This window comes from Capsicum annuum, chromosome 9 (genome assembly GCF_002878395.1).
Source record: "Capsicum annuum cultivar UCD-10X-F1 chromosome 9, UCD10Xv1.1, whole genome shotgun sequence".
Classification (NCBI taxonomy): domain Eukaryota; kingdom Viridiplantae; phylum Streptophyta; class Magnoliopsida; order Solanales; family Solanaceae; genus Capsicum; species Capsicum annuum.
Genome location: NC_061119.1, coordinates 143824155 through 143851964, shown reverse-complemented (window position 1 = coordinate 143851964; position 27810 = coordinate 143824155). Strand labels below are relative to the sequence as shown.

Sequence of the window (27810 nt, the reverse complement as noted above, 5' to 3'; positions counted from 1 at the left end):
TCTCAATAACTATCATAATCACGAATACATTCAATTCTAAGCATGCAAATCATAAATCATAACTCTTGAAGTTTTAAAAATGGATTCTTGGACTCTATATGTGAAAGAGACCCATAGATGAACACCTAACATACCTTGGAAAGTTAATTCTTGAAGGTGCTTAAAGAAATTCTTGAGTTTTGATCTTGATTTTTGAAGTTAAGGTTTGTTTTCTTGAGACAGAATGCCTTTGATTTGGGGAAAATTGAATAATAATGATGTAACTAGGTTAATTTGGGGTAATTTACGTGTTAAAGGATGACTTGGGTCATGGAAAAATACCCAATTACCCCTGGGAATGATTTAAATTGTTACTGAAAAATTCTCGATTTGGGACGCGCCACTGGAAAATGACAACTGGGAATGTGGCTAGTGGCGCGACGTGGTGGAATTGCATTGCAATACTGGATGGGACCTGGAAGCTTGGCGCGACGCAGTACAATCGCATTGCTTTACTGGAAATTGACAATTGTGGATTGGGTCCTTGGCGTGATACGCCAATATCGTGGAGCAACATTGTATTTTGACAATTGGAAAACTAGCTGGTGGCGCGACACACCGGTATCATGGTACCTCACTGGAAACTGACAATTGTCATTTTGACATACTTCACGATGCGTTACTGGCCTGAATAATGGTGTTTAACGACTGAAACTTAAAATAGCCATAACTTCTCACTTGGTTATCGGATTTAGGCGAATTTTATATCGTTGGAAAGCTAATTCAATTTCTTACTCAATGGCAGGATCTAAACTAAAAACATACTGAGTATTTAAAATTTTTTCTATCAGATAACTCATGAACTGAGAGTTAAGTTAAGCTTGAGAAATACGGGGTATTCCAATATCCGACGTATTTAATACGAGGTTTTTGTTGTAATATTCCTCCATGGCGAAACCTTAAGGTAATGTACACAAAATTCATTGCCAAAAGTAAAAAAATAAAAAAAAAAAAAAAAAAAAAGACACGAACTTTAGCAAAAATCAAAAATTGAAAAATCCTAGACTATGTAAACGAAAAGTACCTTCACGACTTTAGTTTTATCTACAAACACTTGAAAGAAAAACACCTCGTGATTCAATGAAAAACCCCTCAACGATTTCAGTATTTGATTTTCAATAATTTAGCAATTAAAATTTTCTTTTAAGGTATTTTAGGTAAGAGAAATGATGGATATCGATTAGATTTAGGGTATTTATTTGAGATTTGAAGTGGGGCAATTTTTTAATTAGAAACTGGTGGATTTAATTTGAGAACAGCTTCATTAATGTGTGGAAGAATTAACAAGAGTATGGTGCTACAACACTTAGCCTTGACTTGATCGGAGGCATGAATGGTTAAAAATAATTCACTTTAAAATTGTTAAAGGGGTATATAAATGCCCGTTACGTTTAACTACTAAAGTAAGTTGTCATGACAAGTTTAGAATTTTTTTTTAATGCATTTTCTCGTCTTTTTTTTTTAGTAAATGCACTATTTCCACCCTGAATTATAAATGAAATTGCTGAGACATACCCCAACTTAAAGAGGGGCCTATTACCCCTGCACTAATTAAAATGTATTTTTGACAACCTTAAGTGCCTACGTGGCACATACGTGTGCCTACGTGGACCTTCAGTATGGTGATTCACGCAGTGTGCCACGTAGGCCTTAAGGTTGCCAAAAATATGATTTTAATTAGTTCAGGGATAATAGGACCCTCTTTAAGTTTGAGTGTTTTCGTTTATAGTTCAGGGTGAAAATAATGCATTTTCTCGTTTTTTTCTTTTTGAAAAGATTGACATAATGATACTAGTAGCATGCAATTAAGTTTGTATCTGCTTATAATTTGTGTAAACTTTTATACATGAATGTAATGTATATATGAATAAATAAAAATAAGAGAAAGTAAAAAAAAAAAAATTAGAGGAATATTTTCTTATCGATTAAACAAAAAATTAAATAGTTAAAGGACCTCAAATTGATTAACTAAATGCTAATGGTTTAATAAATATTTTATTAATTTAATTATTAGATTTAGTGTATTTGCACATCAAGACTCGATAAATTGTATCATCATTAATACATGAAACTGAATTGAACCGAGCCATAGCTGTTCTCCACCGAATTTTCCTCAAACACGTTTTTCTTCCAATACCGAACACACCCAATAGGTTTGGTCCAAAGTCCAAAATAAAAAAATGATTCCAAAGTTTTAAACACACTTCTCAGATCTTCCCAAATCTATTATTTGTCCTAGTAGTCATTTTCCCATTGCACCAACCCATTACATTTCACATTACCATCCCAGCCAACTCAAAAAAACTCCACAGATTCCCGGCACCGCAATAAATGGGTACTTCCGACGTCAATGGCAAGTCGTCGTCCTCCTCCTCCCTTGTCAAAGATTTCCTCCGCAAATGCGGCGGCGTTGCCGTGATCGACGGCGGCTTTGCGACGGAGCTTGAACGTCATGGAGCCGACCTTAATGACCCTCTTTGGAGCGCTAAATGTCTGTTCACTGATCCTCACCTTGTCCGCGCTGTACGGTTCTTCAACTTTCTCCTTAAAGTACTGTATTATTATTATTATTATTATACTAAGCTGAATTGATTTTATTTTATTTTATTTCAAAAAAAATTAGTTCAATAACCTTTTTGTATTCTAATGGAATTTCACTTGTCATGTTTGGCCATGAAAATTGTATTTGAAAAAAGAAAGTTTTTGGGACCAAGGCCTAGTGGTTAATGATGTGGATTGGGCACTATGAGGTTCAATTCCAAACATAGAGAAAAATACTAGGTGATTTCTTCCCATTTGTTCTAGCCTCGGTGGACAGATTTACCTGAAACTGCTGTTGGTGGGTGGCAGGGAATTAGTTGAGGTTCACACAAGTTACCTGGACACCATGGTTATAAAAAAAGTTTTTGTTTTCAAATTGAAAAATGCTACTATTTGAAAATTATAGTTGTGTTTGGCCATTAATTCAAATTGGAGTTGTTTTTGAATTTTTGTGAGTTATTTGGAGTGAAGAAAGTGAAAACAACTAGCTTTTGGTTGTTCTTCAAGTTGCTGAAAATTTTCGTTTCTGGAGTTAAACTCTGAGAAAAAAAAGTAAAATATTTCCATGGCCAAATGATAATTAATTGATTAGCTTACGCAATGAAGTGGATATAGAGAAAAAGGATTATCCTTTCAGATCAGTTCTTTACAGTGTGGTTATGTGGATAAGTTGGACCACCATCTGGATTTTTTATTAGGATTCCCTATACTGCAAGGGTGGGGTGGGGTGGGTGGGGGGATGTAGGCAGCATTTTGGTCTTGCACACTGGTAGAGTTTCTGATAATGTCTCAGGGATTTTGTCTTTTATAGGAACTATCCCATACAAGTTGTTTGGTTCCATTGTTAAACAAATGCATGAGAAGTACCTTACTTTGTGGACCACTGATCCTTTGAGAACTCTCGCTTCTTTTTGATTCTCCATCTTCACGTGACTCGGTAGGAGAGATTGACCTATTTCATATTTCTTCAATTAGCAAAGATGTCAGCTTCGAAAGATCCTTTGAGCTTCTTTAGAAAATCAAATTTTTCCAGGAATACCCAACAACAACATAACCATTGTAGTCCCTCAAAGTAGGATCTGGGAAGGGTAGAGTGTACATAGATGTTACCCCTGCCTTGGAGGTAGAGAGGCTATTTCTGGTAGACCCTCAAGTCAAGGGGAAAAAAAAGTTCAAAGCAGCACAGAAAATAAACGGAAATGAAGAAGCCACGGAAAATACTATAGACAAGATGCCAAATCATCCTGAATAGTAATCACAGCAAGATAGTACGATAATCGAAGTACAGAATACAATAAATAATAACCAAACTCTTTGTTAAAAAACAAATAGTAACCGAAATCCAAGGACAAGAAACTACAAAAGTAATACTATGACTAATGCGAGATTTGAGTCTTAAACTATATTTTGCTAATGAAACAACTAACAATTATAGTTCTTTTAACAACAATTACGCCTCAACACCAAGAAATTATTTGCAAAGAATTTCTCGGGGAAACCACGGAGGAGGGGCAGGAAATACTAGTAATTCTCCTCCATCTGCTGTATCACTAAGGCAAATCCTATAAGAAGTAATGGTTAGTGACTAAAACAGATAGATGATTAAATATAATATAGGCTGTAATTTCTCTGGTAAATCATTAATCCTATGTGGTACTTCCTTATCAAAAAAAAGATAAGATACTTAAACAAACTTACCAGTAGTTTTTTCCATTTATTCAGCTTCCTTATTCCCTTTATATCTTTTAAGTCTGGCAATCCCTTTCAACCATTCAGCAGACCTAATATAAAAGCATAACACTTCCTCCTCGTCTTGTTCTTTTTTCTTTTTACTCTTTTGCTTCTCATTGCTCCGTTTGTTACAAAATTGCTGTAAAACAATGACTTATCTCTTCTTTATAGAAGTTGAAACCTTTCAGCAAATGCATGCTGCTGGAGAAGTTCCTATTTTCATTTATGGATTTCACCTTTTTCCAATTTGGGTTCTTTATCGAGAAATAAAGGCACTGGATTAGAGAAAATACTTTGATAATTTTGAATATCTGCATTTTTCCGCAAAACATACAATGAAGGAAGCATTATTTTTAAAAATACTGGAACTGTTATTTATATGTATTTAGAGGAATGAAAAAATAAGAACAGTATCTGGAATAGTGGAATGCAACATCGCAAACATCCTATGTAGTGCCATTATGAATATCTGTAATATGGTTGGCATTGTTGATATACCCTTGAATTTGTTTGATGAAAATATTTATGTGGTACAGAGACGAAATTTCAATAGAAGCACTGTGATTCAGTGGATTGTTGACCGTTAAGTGTTACCATGTCTACAATCCCTGATATAATTTTGGATGTGATGGCCGCATCTTAAATAGTTAAAAGCTCTTGGCTCTTGGCATAACTAAGTTAAACGAATCTGTTGATCTCAACATTTGGCAACTGCCAATCTTCACTTTGATTCTTTCCCTTTCCGGTATCCTTTGTGGCTTTTGTTGTTGGGTTTAGACTATGAATTTCATCACATATCAAAAGCTTTGCTGGAATAGCTTGAGAACATAGTGCGATATGACCTTTCTTAATTATTTGCTGTGCATGAAGTTTTTTCTCTGCACTATTACATGGCTCATTGGTGTACTAAATAGAGCAGGTACACTTGGATTACCTTGAAGCTGGTGCGGATATAATACTTAGTTCATCTTATCAGGTACCACTTTTTTCATTCGTAACTATTGTTCCTCTCTCTATGTCTTATGCATGATCAATTGTGCATGAATGCACCTCAAGTTCTATCATCTATATCCTTGCGACTGGTTTCATGGTTTCTCATTTTTGGACAGGCAACCATCCAAGGGTTTAAAGCCAAAGGATATTCTGTAGAAGAAAGTGAATCATTGCTCAAAAGGAGCGTCGAGATTGCATGTGAAGCACGGGATGTCTACTATAATAGATGTCGTGAATCTTCGTCTGATCATAGCACCGATGGAAAGATTCTCAAGCAGCGTCCTATCTTAGTTGCAGCATCTGTTGGGAGTTACGGGGCATATTTAGCTGATGGTTCTGAATACAGGTAGTTTTAAGAAAATTAGAACTTTATTCCTCTTCTTTCTCTGGTCTGATGTGATTTCCATGATGTGATTTCCATGCCAGGAACCTAACCCCCTGTTTGGATGGTGGTTTCCCATGGTATGGGATGGTTAACAAGGGAACCATGTTTGTTTTGATTGTTTTCTAAAAGGCATGGTATGATATGGTATCTTTTCATGGTTTGATAACCATGAAATCCCTCAATTTACAGGACCACCGATTTGGTGGTATCCCATGGTTTTGTTATTTTTTTTCAATTATGCCCTTATATAATATTATTTAATCCCATTTTACCCTTTATCCTATATTATTTCCAACCCTAATTTATTTTTATTTTTACGTTTTTCTGCTCAATCTCTCTTCTGCGTTGTTAAGTAATCCCTATAACGAACTGCTAAACATAGACATCATGCCTTATTTGAGAATATCTACAACTTCAACAATAATACCTGACGCCTTTCCCGGCCTTTCTGCAGATGATCCAGCATTTAGTTCAGCATTCCCACTAGGATTCTGGAAGAAATACAATGCATTTAGCGGGCTTAAACACATGTATAAGCAAGCTGTAAGAGATCGAAAAGAAAATAATTAGGGACATTTTTGTAAACTTACCCATTACGATGCAGTACCATACCATCAAACCAAACAACAAAATTGTTATCAAACAGCCGTGAACGATACAGTCCATCCAAACATTATATTGTACTATACTATACAGTACCATACCATATCATACTGTACCGTACATTATGAAATCATGGCAAACCACCGTCCAAACAGTGTAAGGATTTTTTTGATATATGCGGAAGTTTTTCGATTAATGATTTTCTTGGCCAAAATAAATGAATCTAAGGATTTTTCATGGATTGTGAGGATGCTTAGCTGCCTATTCCTTGTAGGCATTTTCTGAGAATTTGCTCCCTTATTTATCTTGCGTGTTGTAAAGCTCTATGTATGTGCTTAGACAGGCGCGAATCAGGATAGAAGGTTAGTGGATAGGAGTGTGTCCATGCTAGTAATTAGGAGTGTGTCCATGCTAGTAAGTAGGCGTATTGTCTTCGTTGATAAGAATCGGATTACTTGAATAAATATGAAAATAATGTCGAAGCGAAAATACTAAGATCAAAGACAAGAAATTAAACAACAACATACTCAGTGTATTCCCACATAAGGGGTCCGGGGAGGGTAGAGTGTACGCAGATCATACCACTACCTCAGGTGAAATAGAGAGGCTGTTTCCAATAGACCCCCGGCTTAGGACCGATAATAGTGTAACAAACCCAAAACATAAATGCATATAAACTAGTACAGTATGCAAAATAAACGAACACCGCTAGCAACAAGATAATATTAAAAACTATCTATCCGAAACCATAGACATAATTCAACACCACGAACAAGAAACTTCAGACACAAATAAAGAATGCTCACCTACTGTTGCCGACGCACTTCCTCGTAAAGAACGCTCACCTACTATTGCCGACGCACTGCCACCCCCTAACCTTCTACCGTAATTCACGTCCTTCACTTATTTCTATCAGGGGTCATGTCTTTCGTAAGCTGTAATTGCTTCATATCATACCTAATCACCTCCCTCCATATTTCTTCGACCTACCTCTACCCCGCCTAAAACCATCCATAGCCAGTGTCTCACACCTCCGCACTGGAGTATCAGAGCCCCTCCTCATCACGTGCCTGAACCATCATAATCTCACTTCTCGCATCTTGTCCTCCACCGAAGCTACTCCTATCTTCTTCCGAATAATCTCATTCCTCACCCTATCTTTCCTGGTATGGCAACACATCCATCATAACATCCTCATCTCTGCCACCTTAAACTTTTGGATGTGGGAGTTCTTAACTGGCCAACACTCTGCTCCATACAACATAGCCGGTCAGACTACCACTCTGTAAAACTTACCTTTAAGCTTTGGGAGCACCTTCTTATCACATAGAACTCCCAAAGTGAGCCTCCATTTCAACCACCCTGCCCCAATACGATGTGTGACATCCTCGTCAAATCTCACCATTGTCCTGAATCATAGACCCCAGATACTTGAAGCTCTTCCTCTTCTGAATGGCCTGAGAGTCCAGCTTCACAACCACGTCAGCCTCCTGCGACACATCACTGACCTTACACTCTAAGTACTCCGTCTTGGTCCTGCTCAACTGAAATCCTTTAGACTCAAAGGGTCTGTGATAGCCTAAAACCGAGATTAAGGACTAATGACACAAAAATCAGCAACCACAAGACAAAGAAAACAACACATAGAAAGGAGATGAAGAAGAAGATTGCATAAATGTAAAGATAGATAATGAAACATACACCACCTTTAATGATTAGCACCTAATTGTATATCAAACAACTGGACATACTTCACCATGGATGGATAACACTTCATTCTTAGGTGAACCAAAGGAATTCACACTCCCTCAATCACACTTTTCTTGCCAAATGTTCAACACAAATAAAGAACCCTTTAAATGCATTCAACACTCCAAATTTCGGTTTCTACACTAAGATAACACTAAACTAAGACTAAGAACTACACTCTAAATAGTAATCTTTCAATATTCATCAAAGCTAATGAGAATGGAAGCTATTATACTATTACATAACAATTGTCAAAAATGCCCTAAGGAGGGCTAGGCAAAAGGGCGCCTCTTGAGTGTTGAAATGTAGGGTATAAAGTCAACTTTGCCCTTCACTTGAGGCGCCTCTTGAGTGTATAAGTCCTCTTTTCTTCTCTTGACCAAGGCTTCAAAATGCTCCAAAAAGGTCTTCAGTTGCTTGCCAATTCCGAAGCTTGAACCTTGGACAATAGCTTGTGCTCTTGGTGCTCCTTGTGCTTGTATCAACCTCTCCATCTTGAAAGGAATTTGTCCTCAAATTCAGATCTTGCAAAACCAAAGAGAGCAAAACATACACACAATCCTCTTGGTAGGAGTGGTAGTATTAGTACCACACTCATATCACCAACCCATGGTTGCTCACACTTGACATACACCCACATATCCTTGGTATTCGACATGAAAAGCTTAGCATAAAGGATACCAAAGACATGAATAGCATCATTATCAAAAGTAATTGAGCATGACCCGAAACTACAACTTTCACATCTCAAAACTATTCCGGGGTCAAATAGGAGTAAAAGACAAGGGGTTAAGCCGAGATGACCCACTCCTTTCTCTAGGCTACCAAGCTCACAATCATTCAAGGCATTACTCACAATTTTGACATAAACAAGGTCACTATGAACAGGACTAATATCATGGATCTTATTACACAAGTTCAAAGGACTATGCTCCAAATCAAGATCATCATTACAAGCAACAACAGTAACTTGAAAGTTTTCAATCACACTATTCTCATGTTCAAGTAATGAGCTAATCTTAGGAGCTCATGGTTCATTATACACATCACGAGATAAGGCGACTACAAAGGTCCACAAAAGCCATGTTGCATTGTAACTCCAAGTGGACCAATAAACAAATGTCCTACCCCTACATAAAACAAATCCAAGACTATCATAGATATCATCATAAGCAAAGAGATAGTATAGGAAGGCATCGAGTGTAAAGAAATCACCCAAGGTGCTATCATCTATAAGAATGCCAATGGATTCAAAAGACTTAGCATATAAGGATGGAGTCAAGTCATTTAAAGTCATACGGCTCCTTCCTTTCAAAAGAAACATAAACTTGGCATCCACAAGTTGAGATTCAAGTAACTTAAGCACAAGTGTCAAACAAGGATGCACATGTATAAGCAACACCCCAAAGAGGCAATGACACATTTGCCTTAGGGTCCTCAATCATGAAACCACCTTCTTTTTCAAGAGAGTAGCCCACACACATATTCAAACCATAACGGGCAGCAAAGGGACCACAATCAAAACTAATTGCACAAGTATAATCACAATTCGGGTCTCTTAAACATTCTAGCAAATCTAGGTCAACTCCACCTGATTGATCATTTTTCACACCCTCACTAGTTGTTGGCAATTCAACTACCAACGTAGACTCACCTTGGTTTTCACAAGGGTCAACTAGTGTGTGAATACTCTTGTCACTTGGTAATGGAACCTTATTCAAGTTATAAGTGCTAGCACTAGATGGACACAAATCATTCTTACGAAAAGAATTGATTTTGTCATCTAATGGATCAACTAGTGCTTGCGTACTTACAACAAGGGTTTGGTCCTTATGCAACCTAACAACACCTAGAGTATCACAAAAGAAAGATTCATACACTTCTTCACTAAGGAAATTCGAAACTACACCACTTTGGCCACTACTAGTCACATCACAACAATTCAAGTTTCTAGGAGTGTAGAAGTTTGCTTTGTTACCTTGTAGATTATGGGAAATGTGTTCTTCACTTGGCTTTGTTACCTTGATGACGTGGCATTCTTTGATTGGATGTTAAATTTTCTAATTTTTCATTTCCCAAACTTCATGTTTCGGCCAAACACTCTTTAGGAGAAGAAGAATTTCATTTGAGAGGGAAAAATTGAAGGTTTGAAAGTCTTTTTGGAGCTTCAAATGAATTCAAAAAACAATAGTCTCCCCCTTTGTACTTGGAATTGTACTTTGATTATTCCTTTGTCTCTTCTTTCTTTTGGATGACTATGAATATACCAAGGAATATTCCTTCACAAACACCAAATACACCCTCTTTCCTCCTTCTTTTTGGATCAAAAGCACCTCTTGAATATTCTTCTCCAACAAGATATGATGAAGAAGATTGAAGAACAAAATGAATATTTAAGAGTTGACCAAAGTTTGGCCCTCTATCAAATGAACCCCAAATTTGGATTTTCTTTTAGATCTAAGTTCCTTAGGCCAAGATGAGCTCAAATATCTAAAAATCAGCAACAAACCACGTCCAAAATGTAAAAAGACCACACGGATCTAGAGCTTAAAAGCTTCAAAATGCCATATCCATGGAGGTCTTAGCTCAAATTCAACCAAATCTTGTTCCAAGTGTAGATCTAGACTCCCTAGGCGTTAGAGAACACAAATCTAACACAAGAAACTTCCAAAACAAAGTAAAATCGCGTAGATCTAAGTTTTTAGGTTCGGATCTACAACACAACACAAGACAACACAATTTTTTTAGAGATTTTCGGATTTTTGACCTTTTTGTTGTGAGATTTTCTTAATAAGGACACTAAAACCAAGATTTAGAGATGTAGGAACAACCCTAACCAAGGCTTTGATACCAAATGATAGCCTAAAACCGAGATTAAGGACTAATGACACAAAAATCAGCAACCACAAGACAAAGAAAACAACACATCGAAAGGAGATGAAGAAGAAGATTGCATAAATGTAAAGATAGATAATGAAACATACACCACCTTTAATAATTAGCACCTAATTGTGTATCAAACAACTAGACACACTTCACCATGGATGGATAACACTTCATTCTTAGGTGAACCAAAGGAATTCACACTCCCTCAATCATACTTTTTTTGCTAAATGTTCAACACAAATGAAGAACCCTTCAAATGCATTCAAACACTCCAAATTTCGGTTTCTACACTAAGATAACACTAAACTAAGACTAAGAACTACACTCTAAAGAGTAATCTTTCAATATTCATCAAAGCTAATAAGAATGGAAGCTAAAATGTCTATTTATACTATTACATAACAATTGACAAAAATGCCCTTAATGAGGGCTAGGCAAAAGGGCGCCTCTTGAGTGTTGAAATGTAGGGTATAAAGTCAAATTTGCCCTTCACTTGAGGCGCCTCTGGAGTGTATTAGTCCTCTTGCTTTCTTCTCTTGACCAAGACTTCAAAATGCTCCAAAAAGGTCTTCAATTGCTTGCCAATTTTGAAGTTTGAACCTTGGATAATAGCTTGTGCTCTTGGTGCTCGTTGTGCTTGTATGAGTCTGTCTCCAAATCTCCAACTTATCATTAACTCCTCCCTACTCCTCCCTGAGTCTCGTCAATCAGTATCACATCATCAGCAAATAACGTACACCAAGACACCTCCCCTTAAATATGTCGCGTCAAAACATTCATCACCAAGGCAAATAAAAAAGGGCTAAGAGTTGAACCCTAATGCAACCCTATCAAAATCAGAAAGTGCTCCGAATCTCCACCTACCGTCCTTACACAAGTCTTCGCGCCATCATACAAGTCCTGAATCGACCTAGTGTACGCCACGGGCACCCCTTTAGCCTCCAAGCACCTCCACAGAATCTCCGTGGGAACTCTGTCATATGCCTTCTTAAGATCAATAAACACCATGTCCAAGTCTTTCTTCCTCTCCGGAAACTGCTTCACTAATCTTCTCACAAGGTGAATAGCTTCAGTAGTCGAGCGACCTGGCATGAAACCGAACTAATTCTCAGAGATATTCACGATCCTTCTCAGCCTCAACTTTATCACCCTTTCTCAAACCTTCATAGTATGACTCAACAACTTAATAAATCTATAGTTGTAACTCTGGATGTCTCCTTTATTCTTATATAATGAAATCATCGTACTCCACCTCCATGCTTCAAGCATCTTCGCCGCCCTAAAAATAATGTTAAACAACCTTGTCAACCACTCTAAACCTGCCTCGTCGGTGCTCTTTCAAAAATTCACTGAAATCTCATCTGGCCTCCTCTCCCTACTTCGACGCATCCTACGAATAGCCCCTTTGACCTCCTCAACCTTGATACACTTACAATAACTATGATCGCGACACTCAGATTTCTCCAAGTCTCCCAACACGAAATCTTTGACTCCCTCGTCGTTCAAAAGTTCATGAAAATAGGACTGCCACCTCTTCCAAGACAAAAAATTAAAGATAGACAAAATTTGAGAATAAAATATCTAATTTCGAGATTAAGTGCTAAGAATCTTAATTGTTTTTTAATATTCAAAATTAGCGGATCAAAACTAATTATGATAATAATAGAGTCAATTTAAGAACTTAGATCAAAAGTGATCTAGACCCCTATTTCGCAAAAACTAAAGACAACAATTAGTATAAGTCTAATCAACGCCTTTAATTAACTTTAATAGAAACGAAAGATATCAAATTAAGAATTGATCTTACCTCTTAAGAGTCGTTCTTATAAGGCTGCAACAAAATTCAAGCAGCCACTCACAAAGGTGTAAAGAAGAGAAACCTCTCAAATAATAGTAGTCATCATGTTCTTTTTGAAAAAACAAAGTTTATTCCTATACATAGGGAAAACCTATCCCAAATCGCATGGAATTCGAATCCTACTTTTTTTTTTTTTTGAAAAGGTAACAATTTTGTAGTATAAACCAGCACTTAGGTAGTACTGAAAACCCATTACAAGAAAGTAGTGAATCATAAAAACACAATATCAGTCCTATAATGAATCTAAAACTTCTATGATTTGTCACACCCCTATTTTTTACCGCATCCAACCCCGCTAGGGAGCTGGTTTTGAGAAAAATGAGTTTTTTCAAATAAAGTGACGTTTTGATTAGGGATTATTTTATTTACAGAGTCGCCACTTGGAATTGAGTTTGAGTGTTCCAAGTCACCTTATTGAATCCTTATTCAAAAGGAAATGACTCTATTTTTCTCAAAACCAGCTACCTAGCGGGGTTGGATGCGGTAAAAAATAGGGGTGTGACAGATGGCGACTCTGATGGGGATGTAATCAAAATTCGAGCTTTTATATTGGCTTGTTTGGCTTTACTTAATTTTGATATTATATATTGTTGGCTTAAATGTGTTATTTGCCCACATGTTTAACTGCTTTGATATTATTTGAATTGCAAAATAAACTGTCTTCTCTCGCGCACCCTCTGAGTCTTCTGAGATACTTTATACTCGAAGATGTGATATACGCTCCCGAGCTTGAGATACCAGAGATGTGGCAACGCTCCTGGGAAGAATTATGTGTCACCCATGATTTAGGACAGGAAGGGACCAACAGTGAGGCCGGAAAGCCGTACTACCGGTAAAGCTGTCCCTGCCCGACTCGAGTTGTCCTCTCGTTTTACAGCCAGTCTAGATACCTAACTCCGCTAGGTTAAACCTAGTAGAACTGAAACTTAGAGATGATTATCCTTGTTAGGCTCCACTTTATTTGCATAACGTGCATTTTTAACTTAGTGGAGGCTCGACAAAGTTTTGAATGTCTAAAATTACCCTATTTTAAGACTATTCATTTTTTGTGTCACTAGTTGCATTAACTGGTAGGCTGTTTTGAATGTTGTTCGGCTTTGGAATCCATTAGCGTAAGAGAGGCTGAAAATTGCTCTCCAAAACCTATCCTTTACCGAAACTCGAATAAGGTGCGAGATTTTCTTTCACAATAAAAGACAAAAAAATAATTTTATAAATTATCGAGTTTGCCGCAATCTGGATGAACTATGCACACCTGATTCTCATCTCCGCGAGATACGTAACAGCCCTCCACGGGTTCGGTGATCCTAAAAAATGAAGGTTGTATTTTCTTAAGAGAAGAAAAAGAACAACCTACAATAGAAAAGAAAAAACCAGAAACAGAAAAGGGAGTAAGGGAGATTATAGAAAAAGAAGCAGAAGAAGTTTGAAAAACAAAAGAAAAAAAATAGAAGGAAAAGAAAAGAAAGAAAACAAGAGAAAAACAATAGTAAAAAAAAAATAGGGAACAAAGAAAAGGAAGAAGAAACACGCACAATCGAAGGATTTAGAGTTTGGGTTCCGTTTTGAGTTTTCCGGTGACGGTGTCTTCCTTACTCGGTGTAATTCATCATGAAGGTTTTTACCCAATCCTGTAATATTATTTTATAAAGCTATTGTGAACCAATGCATGAACAATGTTTAAATGACTCCATGCACTTGTTTAGTATCAAAAGTCTCTTTTATTGTTGTTCGCCAATTACCTGTGACTATCTTTTATATAGTGTAATTGATGTGGATATTTGTTATTAACTAAATGTGTTCATGTTACGCGATGTATTTTCCTTTGAATATATTTCGTCAACCTGAATGTCCATATTTAGTTATTATTCAAATTGAAGAAGTTAAGGATCTATATATTATGTATTTTACTTGACGTTCTAGTTACTAATAATAAAAAAGAAAAGATAAGTTATTCACTTCACTCGGAAGATTACCTTTTATATACTTACTAATATTAATTAATTATTCTTAGTTAATTATTCTTAGTCAAATATAAATGAAGTGTGCATGTGAATAATTAAAAATAAAATACGACACCTTATTCCATTGTCTATACCTGCAATCTCCTTGTATGCGATCATAGTAATATTATTACAATAGAGAATATCATGCAGGTTACCATTATGTCTTGCTAATACCAAAAGAGTATATTATTATTTCACAGTATCTACTACTCCCCATGTGTGCATAGTATTATTATTTTAATGTCAAAGAATATAATGCATGTGATACCTATAAGTTAAATTGTCTCTTATACTACTAACTAGATATAAGACTAGCCTTACAAGTTGAAGTTATGTGAATAGGTAAAATGAAGCTTTACTTTCTGTCATGTTGTATTGTAGGGTAGGCTCAAAATACTTTTTGGGGTTTTGCTAAAATGATTAGGTTCGTCTTGTATCTGTGTAAGTTATGGTGGTGTTCTATTAATAGCCATTTTTTTTTTAATGTAAAGAAAAAAATAGTAGGCAAAGTTCAAAGACAAAATTAAGAGGCATGATTTTTCTGTTATGAATTTCAATGGATAATGGGTGATGAACAGTTAGCAACAGGAAAGGTGCATTGAAAATGCTTGTGGCGGAAATGTTGATTATCTTAGTATTTCTTGTCTTTCAAGTTTCAATGTACTTAGTTACTATGTGTTTTCACTATGTGTTCTCTTTCGGTGTGAGATGGAAATGGTCTTTAGAGATTTCTTGAAAAAATATTCATGTAAAATTGTATACATCCACCATTAAGATTTGCTTGGTATTTCTTATTCTTGAAGTCAACTTCCTACTTCAAAAAGATTCCGAAAAGTGACTACATAAAAATGGTCGAAAAATAAAAAAGAGAAAAACTCGAGGAAAAACTCATTTGCAAGGGAGCGAATTCGAAAAAGAATGATTTAGGACATTGATCTTTAGAAAATTAAGAATTCAATATACAAGTGAAAATTAACGATGAAGTTGGAAAGCTGTGCTACCGACCATTCGTTATAATAAAATTGGGTTGGGTAGATTTTAAACCTATTAGGTGCTTATTTAGGCTTGGAATATGGGGACGATCCATAAATGCCGCAAAGGCGTGAGGAATACATCAAAACTCGTGGTAAGGCCGAAAAGTACTACTATCGGTAAGCCACACATCAATACAGTTTTAAATATATTCACAAATAAATAAAGAGGGATAAGTAACTTTAGGCTAACAAATATTATATATCAAAAGATTAATTTTAAGTCAGACGTAAGTCATTAAAGCGACCATGCTAGAACCATGGGACTCGAGGGGTGCCTCACACCTTCCCCTCGGTCAACAGAATTCCTTATCTGGATTTCTAGTTCGCAGACCAATAAAACAAAGAGTCATTTCCTTTTGATTGGGGATTCAATAAGGTGACTTGGAACACCCAAACTCAATTCCAAGTGGCGACTGTAAATAAAATAATCCCTAGTCAAAACGTCACTTTATTTGGAAAAACTCATTTTTCTCAAAACCAGCTCCCTAGCGGGGTTGGATGCGGTAAAAAATAGGGGTGTGACAGGATTACTTCTGCATCTACAACAAAACTCTGTACACCAAAAATACAATCTATTTTAAATAAGGATCTACTCTTATCCTCAAAGCTCTTAGAATTCCTTTCTTTCCAAATGGTCAACCAAATGCATGCGGGAATAATCCTCCAATAGCCTATGTTCTTTGCTCCTTTCCCCACTTCTTCCCAGCTAGAAAGAGTGTCAACCATCTTACTAGGCATTGTCCAATGTCCATTGGATGCCTTTGATATTGATGAAAATCCTCCATAATTGATCGGTGATTTTGCGATGAAGGAACAAATGGTTGTCTCAGTTGTTTCCCCACAAAGGCAGCAATGTGTCACTAAAATAATGTCTCTTTTCCTCAAGTTCTCGTGCGTCAAAATAGCCTCTTTTGCTAACAGTCAAGTGAAACATGCCACCTTGAGTGGTATCTTGGCTTTCCAGATCTGCAACCAAGGCCAGTTGAGGTTCTGTGACATGTCCAAGTTCATGATCTTGTACCCTGAGCTCACTTTATAAACCCCCTTGCTATGTTTAGTCCACCGTAAGCAATCCACCCTTTCCTTCGTCCCTTGGAATGTTTCTAGCAGATTTTAAAGCTCAACTAACCTATGTACTTCCAGTCGTTAAGATTTCTTCTGAGAGATATATTCCAACCTTGCGGAGACCACATTTCTGCCACTGATCTTCCTTTATATATTCCAACCTTGCGGAGACCACATTTCTGCCACTGATCTTCCTTTATGAAGTGCTAAGTCAAACATCTCTGGGAAGATTTCGAATAAGCTTTTGTTGCCCAAGCAACTATCTTTCCAAAAGCTTGTTTTGTTGCCATCATGGACTCTGATGATAGTGTGACTATTTAGAAATGGCCACCAATTCCTGATTGATCTCCATACTGTTACATCATATGGGTTGTGTACTTCTTTAGTAACCCAAGAATCCATTTCTACATACTTCATGCTGATCACCTTGCGCCACAATGATTGTGGTTCTTGAGCATATCTACACAACCACTTCAATTTTAGTGCCTTGCTTTGATTTTTCAAATTTTTAATGCCTAGCCCTCCTTGTTTTTCCCAGTAATCAATACTTTCCACTTTACCAAGTGAAAACCTTTTTTTTTCTTGTTACCTTGAGAAAAAAAATCCCTTCTGAGCTTGTCCAGTCTTTGTATTACACCTAGAGGAATTGGAAACGAAGTTAGCATGTAAGTGGGGAGGGCATCCAGGACTGCATTGATCAGTGTAAGCCTGCCCCCATGGACAAGTATTGTGCCTTCCATCTAGTCAACTTCTTCTCACATTTCTCCAAAAACGAGTCCCGGATATGTTTAGAATTTGACTTTGCCCCCAAAGGCATCCCAAGATAAACAGAGGGCAATACTCCCACGTTACCGCCCAACACAAATGCCAACTCATTCATGTTAGGAATTGAGTTTATAGGATATAGGTGGCTCTTTTCCCAATTGATATGAAGACCTAAAATACCTTCAAATAGTACCAAAATGGCCTTTGTATTTTAGTTGCTCCTTATTTGCATCAGAGAAAATTAAAGTGTCATCTGCATATTAGATGGAAATTTGGGTCGCTAGTGTAGGGAATTACTTGGTGGGGGTTTTATTCTTGTTATGATTCCGTGTTCCGTGTTTTATTACGAATCTGTGTGCTTTCCTCTGTTTTCTAATACTTATGGGTGTCGTATTTATGTTATGTAATCTAGTTCTGTGCTTTACTATGAGTTTGTGTGGTATCTCGTGACTTGAGCCGGGGGTCTATCGGAAACAACCTTTCTACTTCTCTAGAGGTAGAGGTATGGACTGCGTACATCTTAACCCCCCCAGACCCCACTAGGTGGGAATACACTGGGTTTGTTGTTGTTGTTGTATCTGCATATTAGAGATGTGTCACTTCTAGACTCCTCTCATTGTTTGTGGATACCTTGAAATCAGTGATCCATCTATTTGCTTTTGCTATCTTGAGCATGTTGTTTAGACCCTCCATGGCTAAGATGAAAAGGAATGGGGATAAAGGATCCCGTTGTTTGAGTCCTCTTTGTGCTTCAAAAAAACTTCTGGGGCTCCGTTAATAAGAATAGAAAATTTCACAATTGAGATACAGAAGCTGATCCATCTGTTCCACTTATCCCCAAATCCCATTTTCCTGAGGATATTTAGAAGGAACTCCCAGTTAACATGATCGTACGCTTTTTCAATGTCCAGTTTGCACAAAATTCCAGGCTTTTTTAGGGTCAATCTTGAATCTACAGCTTCATTTGCTATTAGCACAACATCCATGATCTGGCTGCCTCTGATAAAGGCCATTTGTTCTGAGTCTACCAATTTATTTATCACTCCTTTAATTCTCTCAGTCAAAACTTTAGACAATAGCTTATAGATACTGCCTATCAAGCTTATTGGTCTAAAATCTTTCAATTCTTTTGCACCTTTTTTCTTCGGAATCACAACAATATAGGTGGCATTGAAGCTCTTCTCGAACATCTCCTGCTCATAGAAGTTATGGGAAGCCTCCATGATATCTTGTTTCAAAACTTCCCAATATTTGATGAAGAAACCCATGGTAAATCCATCAGGATTGGGGGATTTATCAATGGAACACAATTTCAAATAGTTGTAAACTTCCTGTTCTTCTAATTTGGCCTGCAACTGTGTCTTTTCTGTCTCTGTTATTGTGGGGCAATTTACCAGATTCCCAGTTGGTCTCCATCTTTCTGTTTCAGTATATAGGTTCTTGTAGAAATGTAAGATTTCTTTTCTCACTCTGTCCGGCTCCATAAAGGTTTCCCCCTGTACTTCTAAGTGGTCAATTTGATTATTCCTCTTGTGTGCATTGGCCGAGTTATGAAAAAATCTCGTGTTATCTCCTTTTAACCATAAGGTCCTGGACCTTTGTCTCCATGCAGACTCCTCCTTCTTAAGAAATTCTTCATATTCCAAGAAAGTTTCTGCCTTCATGGTAGCCTCTTCCTCTGTTAGCGCTCTACCATCAATCAAAGAGTCCCAACTCTGCCATTTTGCTTAGCAGGTTGGATCTCTGGATATGTAAGCTTCCCTTTTCATTTTTTCTCCACTCCTTGAGGCAACCTTTTAGAGCATTTAATTTGCAGGCTAAGATGTAGTCGGGTCTCCCGTAGAATGCAAAAGAGCTCCACCATGAATTGACCCTGTCAACAAAGCCTTCTGTGTTTAACCACTAATTTACAAACTTGAAATAAGATTTGTTGCGATTCCAAGGACCACAAAGTAGAGCTACTGGGACATGATCGGAAGTCAGTCTCTAAAGAGTGGTCTGCTTCATCTTATTAAACTGTTCACTCCATTTAGAAGTAAACAATATTCTGTCTATTCTTGATGTTGTTTTATGTGTCTCCTTTAAACCATGTGTACTGACCTCCTTTTAGTGTCATGTCAATAAGTTCCAGGTCTTCTATGATATCTGAGAATTTGAGAATTCTACTATTGCTGAAGATCTTCTTTGGCAGAGTCTCTTTTCTCAGCGGGGAACCTACATATATCAAAATCACCACAAATTGCCTAAGGTCCCTCCATTAGACCCCTGACATCTCTTAACTCATCCCACACCTCTCTCCTTTCCATCTTACACTTTAGTGCATAGACCCCTGAAATTTGGCAATTGAAATTTTGAAATAGAGCCTCAAAACTGCTAGTTAAGGTGTAATCACCTATTTGGAATATTTCACCCTTCCAGACTCTACAATCCCATAACATAATAATACCACCTCTTGTTTCACTTGCCTCAAGACAAGCATATCTGACCCATCTTCCTCCCCAAATTTGCTTTACTAAGTCTTGAATATTCCCCTGTAACTTGGTTTCCTGTAAACATATTAAATTCGAATCCTACTTTTATGGAAATAATAAATCTAGGAACTTTAAACTAGGAAAATTTAAACTAGGAAACTTTTAAACGAGGTTAAACTAGGAAACTTTTAAACTTGGTAAACATGTTAAAATAATAAGAAAAAGTTTTCAAATTTAATCAAAACTCATATGGTTCAATCTTCTTCTATTTGGGTTTGGACTTGAATCATGAAATATGTGTAGCACTTAGCCCATGCTTCTCCCTAATTCTTGGACTCGTTCTTCGGCTCTTCTTTCATCATAAGGTCTTCTTGATTCACGTTGAAGCCCGTCAACCTTTACGCAAGTGGGCTAGCCTGGATGCTATCATTCTCGTCTTCTTAAAAACAATTCGTCCTTGAATTTGAATCTTGTAAAATCAAGACGATATGTAATAGTAAACAACATTCATTACCTAAAAATAACAATGGTAGGAATAAAACAAGATAGTGGCCATGTGTCCACTTAACCCAATGAATCCTTGCATGTATAAATACACCTTTATAAAGCATGTGAATGTCTTCATCCCAATAGAAAATTCTCTTCCTTGTATGAGCACAACAAAATTCATGTATAGACGGCGTAGGAAATGAAATGTGCCTCTCCAATTTAGCTTTATCAATAAAGTACTCTAATGGACTTATCAAAGACGACGTAAGCTTCGTGTAATATGTATCGAATTGAACACTTCTTTGATATAGCCAAGCATCCTTAATTACACTTCCCAAAGATTTTTCACAAGCCTATTCACATTAGCATAGGGGTTTTCAAGAAGGTCAAAAGAACCTTTAAATATTAAAATAAAATCTCCATTAAATTCCAAGTTATTGCTCAAATTTTTTTTTGATAACATAGTAATTGCTCAAATTCTTCAACAAGAAATCATAAATAGGTTCAACAAAGGGTATTTGATCACTAGTTTCTTATACCTCATCACTAGTAGCAAACACCTTTTTAACCTTACAATCACTAAGACGTGAAGAATTATGACTCATCACACAAAAAGAATCATATTCCAACAAGTCATCTTACAAAAACTTATTTGCCACAAGAATAAGAAAGGAAGAATCATCTAACTCATTCACAAGCTTCTTCCTACAAACACCACACCTCTTCTCAACAAGTGGGAATCCATATGCAACTTCATCATACTAAATTTCAAATGACAACGAATTACTCATATAGTTGAACTTAGAGGTTGCAATCAGCGACTTAATTATAGAGCAAAATATCATCATCCTCAAACTTAACAAAGTCACCAGCATAACAATTAAGAGTGTAGTTCATGACCTCCAAAAAGACCTTAGGTGTTCCAAGAATCCCAAGAACGTGGATAAGCCAATCATACATACGGTACTTGGTTTTATATGACAAAAGAACACACCTCGTTCCTTTTGCATGAGCGTTAGATTCACAATTGCATTGTTGGACCTTTTGTCACGAGGCTTATCTTGAATAGATTCAAAATAATTCTCTTTACCTAAATCCATCTCATCTCATGATCAAGCTCTTGCTCAATGGGACATGTAGTTTCAACCATTTTAGTATTATGCTCATCCAATGATGGCTTTTCAATGCAAACTTTTCCATGAGTACCTACAAGAGAGTCAAAGTAACTAGAAGAAGTAGGAATTTTAGAGTTAGAATAAGAAATAACCTCACTCAAACTCTCTTCCTTTTCTCTCTGTACCTCATGATCATCCATCTTCGTTTTACTCTTATGAACATCTCTTTTTTCTTTTCTCTCGATCTCACTTTTTTTCTCACTTGACATCCCATTCTCGTCACACAATACAAGCTCTTCTTTTTCTTCTCTTGGAATATTAGCATGCACTCCTTACTTACTCTTATCTTTTCTCTTTCAAAATTTTTCCTTGCTTCTTTCACATGTTTCTGATCTTCATAAATTTGGGATGAAGTTAAAGGGGCAAGAAAGGACATATCTTTTTTGATTTAGCTTAAGAAAAACTTTATTTTTTCCCCCATCATAAATTGCATTCCTATCAACCTGTCAGGGACGTTCAGGCATGATATGACAATCTTGCATTGAAATTACATCACAAAGAACATTATCGGAATACCTCCTAATGGAGAAAGAAATCATGTGTTGCTCTGTCACCTTAAGTTCACCAAAATCATTCAACCATTGCCATTTATAAGGAGTAGTGTGTTTGTTGTATGTAAGTTCCAACTTCTCCACCACATATGAATTTATCATATTAGCACCACTTTCAAAATCAATAATCACAGAAAAAATATTATCTTTTATTCCACGCCTTGTATGAAAAATGTTTTTGCTCTTTAAATTAGCTACGGTGACATTTATGTCATCCAATTGTGTGATTGGCACTTCAACAAAGTTATGTGGATTTTGGGTTACATCTAACGCATCGAGTTGAGTAGAGATTCTTCTAAGTGCCTTGGCTATGTCGTTGCTTTGAGTCTCAACATTAGTATCCTTTCCTGTTAGAGACATCTCCAAAAATTGAAGAAAAAATCTCTCAATTTGGCCTTTTTTTCCTCCATTGATCTCACCTCGCTTGCCTTTTTCCACTCAAATTACAACCTCTGGCTGCTTCTTTTAGGATATATATATTTACCCTACTACTAACCAATGTTTTTGGATTGGATGTGGGCGCATCAGCGCATAATTTACCAATGCGTTGCGATGCGTGGTGCTTGCACTTCGAGTATTTGATGCGAGGAAATTTGCAGAAAGCGGGTGCATCACCCTCTAATGCATGATGAAAGCTGATGCATTGCATGATGCATATTAATGCGCTCGTATCATGTTTATTTTAATTATTGGGTCATTTTTAAATAAAAAAAGAATCGGATAAATTTAATGAAAGAAAAGAGTCGTGATTTTGTAGGTTTAGCTATCGCGACTTTTCTTTTTCAGTTTTTCTAGCTGCTGCGAGTGCGACTTCTCTTCTTCTCCAATCTCCATTGTTGCTGTGACTTCTCTTCTATATGGTAACTTTTCTTCCTTCTTCTTTTTTCTTCTTCCTTAGTCTCCTCCTTTGTTTCACTGTTTCTATTCGTTTTTTTCCTTTTTTAAACCTCTGGTCTTCTTTCTTCTTCTTTACTGCTGCTCTGTTTTTATTCTTTGTGCAACTCTGTTTTTTCCCTTTTTTAAATCTGTTTTAGTTTTAGTTTTCTGTTTCTCTGTTTTTATTTTTACCGCAACTCTGTTTTTTCTCACTCATTTTCTCTGTTTTACTTTTAAAGTTCTGCTGTTCTGTTTTCTTTCTTTTCAATTATGATTTACTGTCTTGGATGCTCTATTAGGTCTTTTTTCTTTTAAATTGCACTTCACGTCAATGATGCGGTCGCGTCGCTTAATGCGTGATCCAATTTTTTACGCATCACGCATTCCTGAACCCTGCTACTAACAATCCCGTTAGACGTAAGATGTAGAGAGAAAAAGAAATTTACCAACTCCCAGACCGATTGTTTAGTGAGACGAGAAAAAGACCAATTTATGCAAAAAAAAAAAAAAAATCCTAAATTTTCCCTTTTTGTTTTTTTTTTCTTGATGTTGGAAAAACAAGAAACACAATAAATTGAGTTTCTTAATTTGCAAGCAAACTTGAATTTTTCCTCCCCTTTTATTTTTCGATTTCCTTTTTTCTTTAGACTTTTTTTTTGGGCTATTTAGCTTAATAATTAAAAAAAAATATTTTTTTAAACTCCCAAGATTATCAAGAACAAACTTGATAGAACTGCTCTGATACTACTTGATAAGAATCGGGTTACATGAATAAACAAGAAAATAACGCGGAAGCAAAAATTTTATGGTTAAAGATACACAAAATTAGAGAATAAAATTCCTAATTTCAAGATTAAGTGCTAAGAACCCTAATTACTCTTAGTATTCCACTTAGCGAATTAAAACTAATTATGATACTAATAGTCAATTCAAAACTTAGATCAAAAGTGATCTAGACCCCTATTTTAAAGAAACTAAAGACAACAATTAGTATAAGACTAATCGCCTTCTTTAATTAACTGTAATAGAAATCAAAGTAAGAATTAAACCTTTTAAAGAATCGTTCTTATAAGGTTGCAAGAAAAATTCAAGTAGCCACACACAAAGGTGTAAAGAAGGAAACCTCTCAAATAATATTAATCATCATGTTCTTTTTGAAAAAAACAAAATTCATCCTTATATATAGGAAAAATCTATCCCAAATAACATAAGATTCGAATCCTATTTTTATGGAATTAATAAATCTAGGAAACTTTAAACTAGGAAAGTTTAAACTAGGACACTTTTAAACTAAGAAAGCATGTAAAAATAATGTAAGAAGTTCTCCCATAAGAAAATAAGGAAAAGTTTTCAAATTTTACCAAAACCCGTAAGGGCCCAAATCTTCTTCCGTTTGGGCTTGGACTTGAATCCTGAAATATGTGTAGCACTTAGCCCATGCTTTTCTATAATTCTTGGATTCATTCTTCGGCTCTTCTTCTATTTAAGCATCTTCTCGATTCACATTGAAGCCCGTCAAGCTTAATGCACGTGGACCAGCCCGGACTTGTTCTTGGAGTTTTGTTGATTTCTATTGTTTTAGCTTTATCGAAAACGTCTCTGTGGAAATACATTAGGAATATTGTTGTTGCTAAGGAAGGAAGGCTGAGATGGTTTGGGCATGTGATGAGGAGGGGCACGGATACCCTAGTTCGTAGGTGTGAGAGGCTAGCTTTGGATGGTTTCAGGAGGAGTAAAGGTAGTCTCAGTGTTGTAAAAGGCACTCGCCACATCGCCAATGACGAATGGCGAGGCGAGGCGAGGCCTGGTCGCCTCTTCAGGTCGTGGCATTGCGAAAATCAAAAGGCGTCGCCTTTACGAGAAAGGTGACATGGCGAGGCGAGGCGACAATGGCGTCGCCTTTTATTTTTTAAAAAAGAAATTAGGGTTTTCGGTATATAAGCTAATTTTAGAGCTTATTTACACATTTTGGCTCTACCAACTTACTCAGTGGTGACTGCGGCTGCTACCATTCATCTCAAAAATTTGATTCGGGCGACGTACTCCGGCGACCCGGTAAGCAATGAACTATTGATTTCTATTTTTTTTTCTTCTTCTTCTTCTTAATCCAGCAATTGGACTTGTACGTTGGTGCTGTTTTTTTTTCTTCTATTTTCCTTCCACTGTATTCTGTAACAGTGAATTTGTCTTAAACACTGTTACTGTAACAGTAAGCTTGTGCCTTGTAGCCTTATTATGTAATTTCTTTTTTAATAACTTATATAAAATTCAATGAACATAGTATGATAGTAATATACTAATTAAATTAAATGACGTGATGTCTTGATCATTAACAGCTATTTCAATTTCAATGGCATCTCAATCTACTAGTAGCAAACAAAGGGACATAGGATGGAATTATGGTATACAAGGATTGTTTGTTTTAGTATTGCTTGTTTTATGGATATTGGGTTGTTGAGTCATTCAAGTTCCAGACTTTAGTATCTATCTACTATCTATTTTTAATTCTTGACTTGAAATATTTCTTAATATATTAGTGTTATTGAAATTTGATCATATTTATATTATTTTAATTTTTTTTATATTAATTGTCGTCGTACATTCAAAAAATGATCGCCTCACCGCGTGGCGAGGCGGGACCTTGTCGCCTTTCGCCGTCCAAAACACTGGGTAGGCCGAAGAAATACTGGAGAGAGGTGATTAGATTTGACTTGGAGCTGTTACAGCTTACTGAGGACATGACCCTAAATAGGAAGGTGTGGAGGCCGCGGATAAGGGTAGAGGGCTAGTGCATGTGTGGGTTGTAACTAGTAGTTAGGGAGCTCTGGTGCCGCCGAGTTAGTAATCCTAGGACTGACCTTTGGTAGGAGCCGCTAGTGTATGCTATTGCTAGGTGGGTGTCCTTTTCTTACTCCTTATTTCCTATCTTTTATTTTCGTATTGCTTGTTTTTTTTTGTGTCTCTTATTTCTATATTTTACTAATTCTTATTTATTATTTCGGTTATGCCACTCTTTCGGTTTTATGTATTACTATGACCTTGAAAATTTTCTTTATCTTGAGCCGGGGGTCTATCGGAAACAACCTCTCTACTTCTTCGGAGGTAGAGGTATGGACTGCATACATTCTACCCCCAGACCCCACTTGGTGGGATTACACTGGGTTTGTTGTTGTTGTATATTGTTGTTGCTAAGCTCCGTGTCATCCTTGTTAACTTTTGATATTTTATGTAATTTTGCGTATTGTGCATTAGTGAGCATTCTGGAAAATATGTTACCTTTCTCAAAAAGTGCATTTTAGAAATACATGCCCCAAACATTTGCAAAGCTACTCATTAGTTTGTAGTCAACTCTTTAACATTTTCTTTGCCTCTTAAGCAAAACCACTAGAAGCTTCTCATGCATGTGAAGCTGACTTGTTTGTCAATTTGCAGTGGGGAATATGGGGATGCAGTTGATCTCAAGTTTCTAAAGGATTTTCATAGAAGAAGGGTTCAGCTTCTTGCGGACTCTGGTGCTGATCTAATAGCTTTTGAGACGGTGCCTAATAAGCTGGAAGCTCAGGTATAGTCGTCGTTGGTTATAAGTTTTGAGGAGATCGTTGATACTATTTATTACCTTTGCCTCTAGCAGAGAAATTAGTGGTATGCTTCTGATATCATTCTTTATGAAATGCTATGGACAATAATTATTTGGAATGCTGTTTGTGACAAGACAAAAAGTTAGTACGACTGTATAATGTGGTGAAGCCTATTGTGCAGTAGTAGCTTGTATTTTTTTCTTGGGATCTGGAGATTGACAGCTATTAGCACCTCTGTCCAGGCTTTCGTTGAGCTACTTAAGGAAGAAGACATAAAGACTCCTGCCTGGTTAGCCTTCAACTCTAAAGATGGTGTTAATGTGGTCAGTGGTGATTCTTTATTAGAATGTGCTGCAATTGGTGAATCATGTGAAAAAGTTTTAGCTGTTGGAATCAATTGTACCCCTCCTAGATTCATTCTGGATCTTATTCTATCCATCAAGCCGGTACGTTTTAATTTCATTTTCCTGACTTCTTTCTGTTTTTCCTTCACTAGTTGTTCATCAATTCAGGATTTTAAGTGACACTTTTAGTGGCGGTTTCGCCATGCCTGCTTCAGCTGCTTCAATCGTGATTTTACTATATCACTCTTAATTAATTATTATAACTCATTTATGTATTAGAAATTTAATAAATTTTAATTAAAAAAGAAAAATAGATATTTATGACATGTCTGCTTTAGCTGCTTCAACCGTAATCTTACTAAATATCACCCCTAATTAATTAATTATTATAAGTCTTCCAAGTATTAAAAATTAATAATTTAATAAAAAAAGGTAAAATAAACATAAAAATAATAAAGTAACCTTGATGTTTTAAATTAACTTGACATCTTATGTAAGGTCCACTTAAATTTTTTTCACAAATATTGTTGATAGTAACTTTGCTATATCACTTTTTACTATCACCCCTAATTAATTATTATAATTCATTTAAGTATGAAAAAAATAATAATATTTAATAAAAAAGTTAAATAAACATAAAATGATAAATTAATTTTTAATATTTTAAATTA

General features: G+C 36.3%; 1 protein-coding gene across 2 annotated transcripts in view; it reads left to right on the top strand.

Moving 5' to 3' along the window:
* The first annotated feature begins 2090 nt into the window (after window positions 1–2090).
* Window positions 2091–27810, top strand: part of LOC107842464 (homocysteine S-methyltransferase 2) — a 33074-nt gene continuing 7354 nt past the window's right edge. The window contains exons 1-5 of one of the 2 annotated variants that reach the window (XM_016686318.2): window positions 2091–2562; window positions 5231–5287; window positions 5421–5650; window positions 26650–26779; window positions 27038–27241. In XM_016686318.2, coding sequence (XP_016541804.1) covers window positions 2371–2562; window positions 5231–5287; window positions 5421–5650; window positions 26650–26779; window positions 27038–27241 — 813 coding nt within the window. In that variant the 5' untranslated portion in view covers window positions 2091–2370. The remainder of the gene's footprint in view (window positions 2563–5230; window positions 5288–5420; window positions 5651–26649; window positions 26780–27037; window positions 27242–27810) is intronic. The other variant, XM_016686319.2, reaches the window with a different exon arrangement.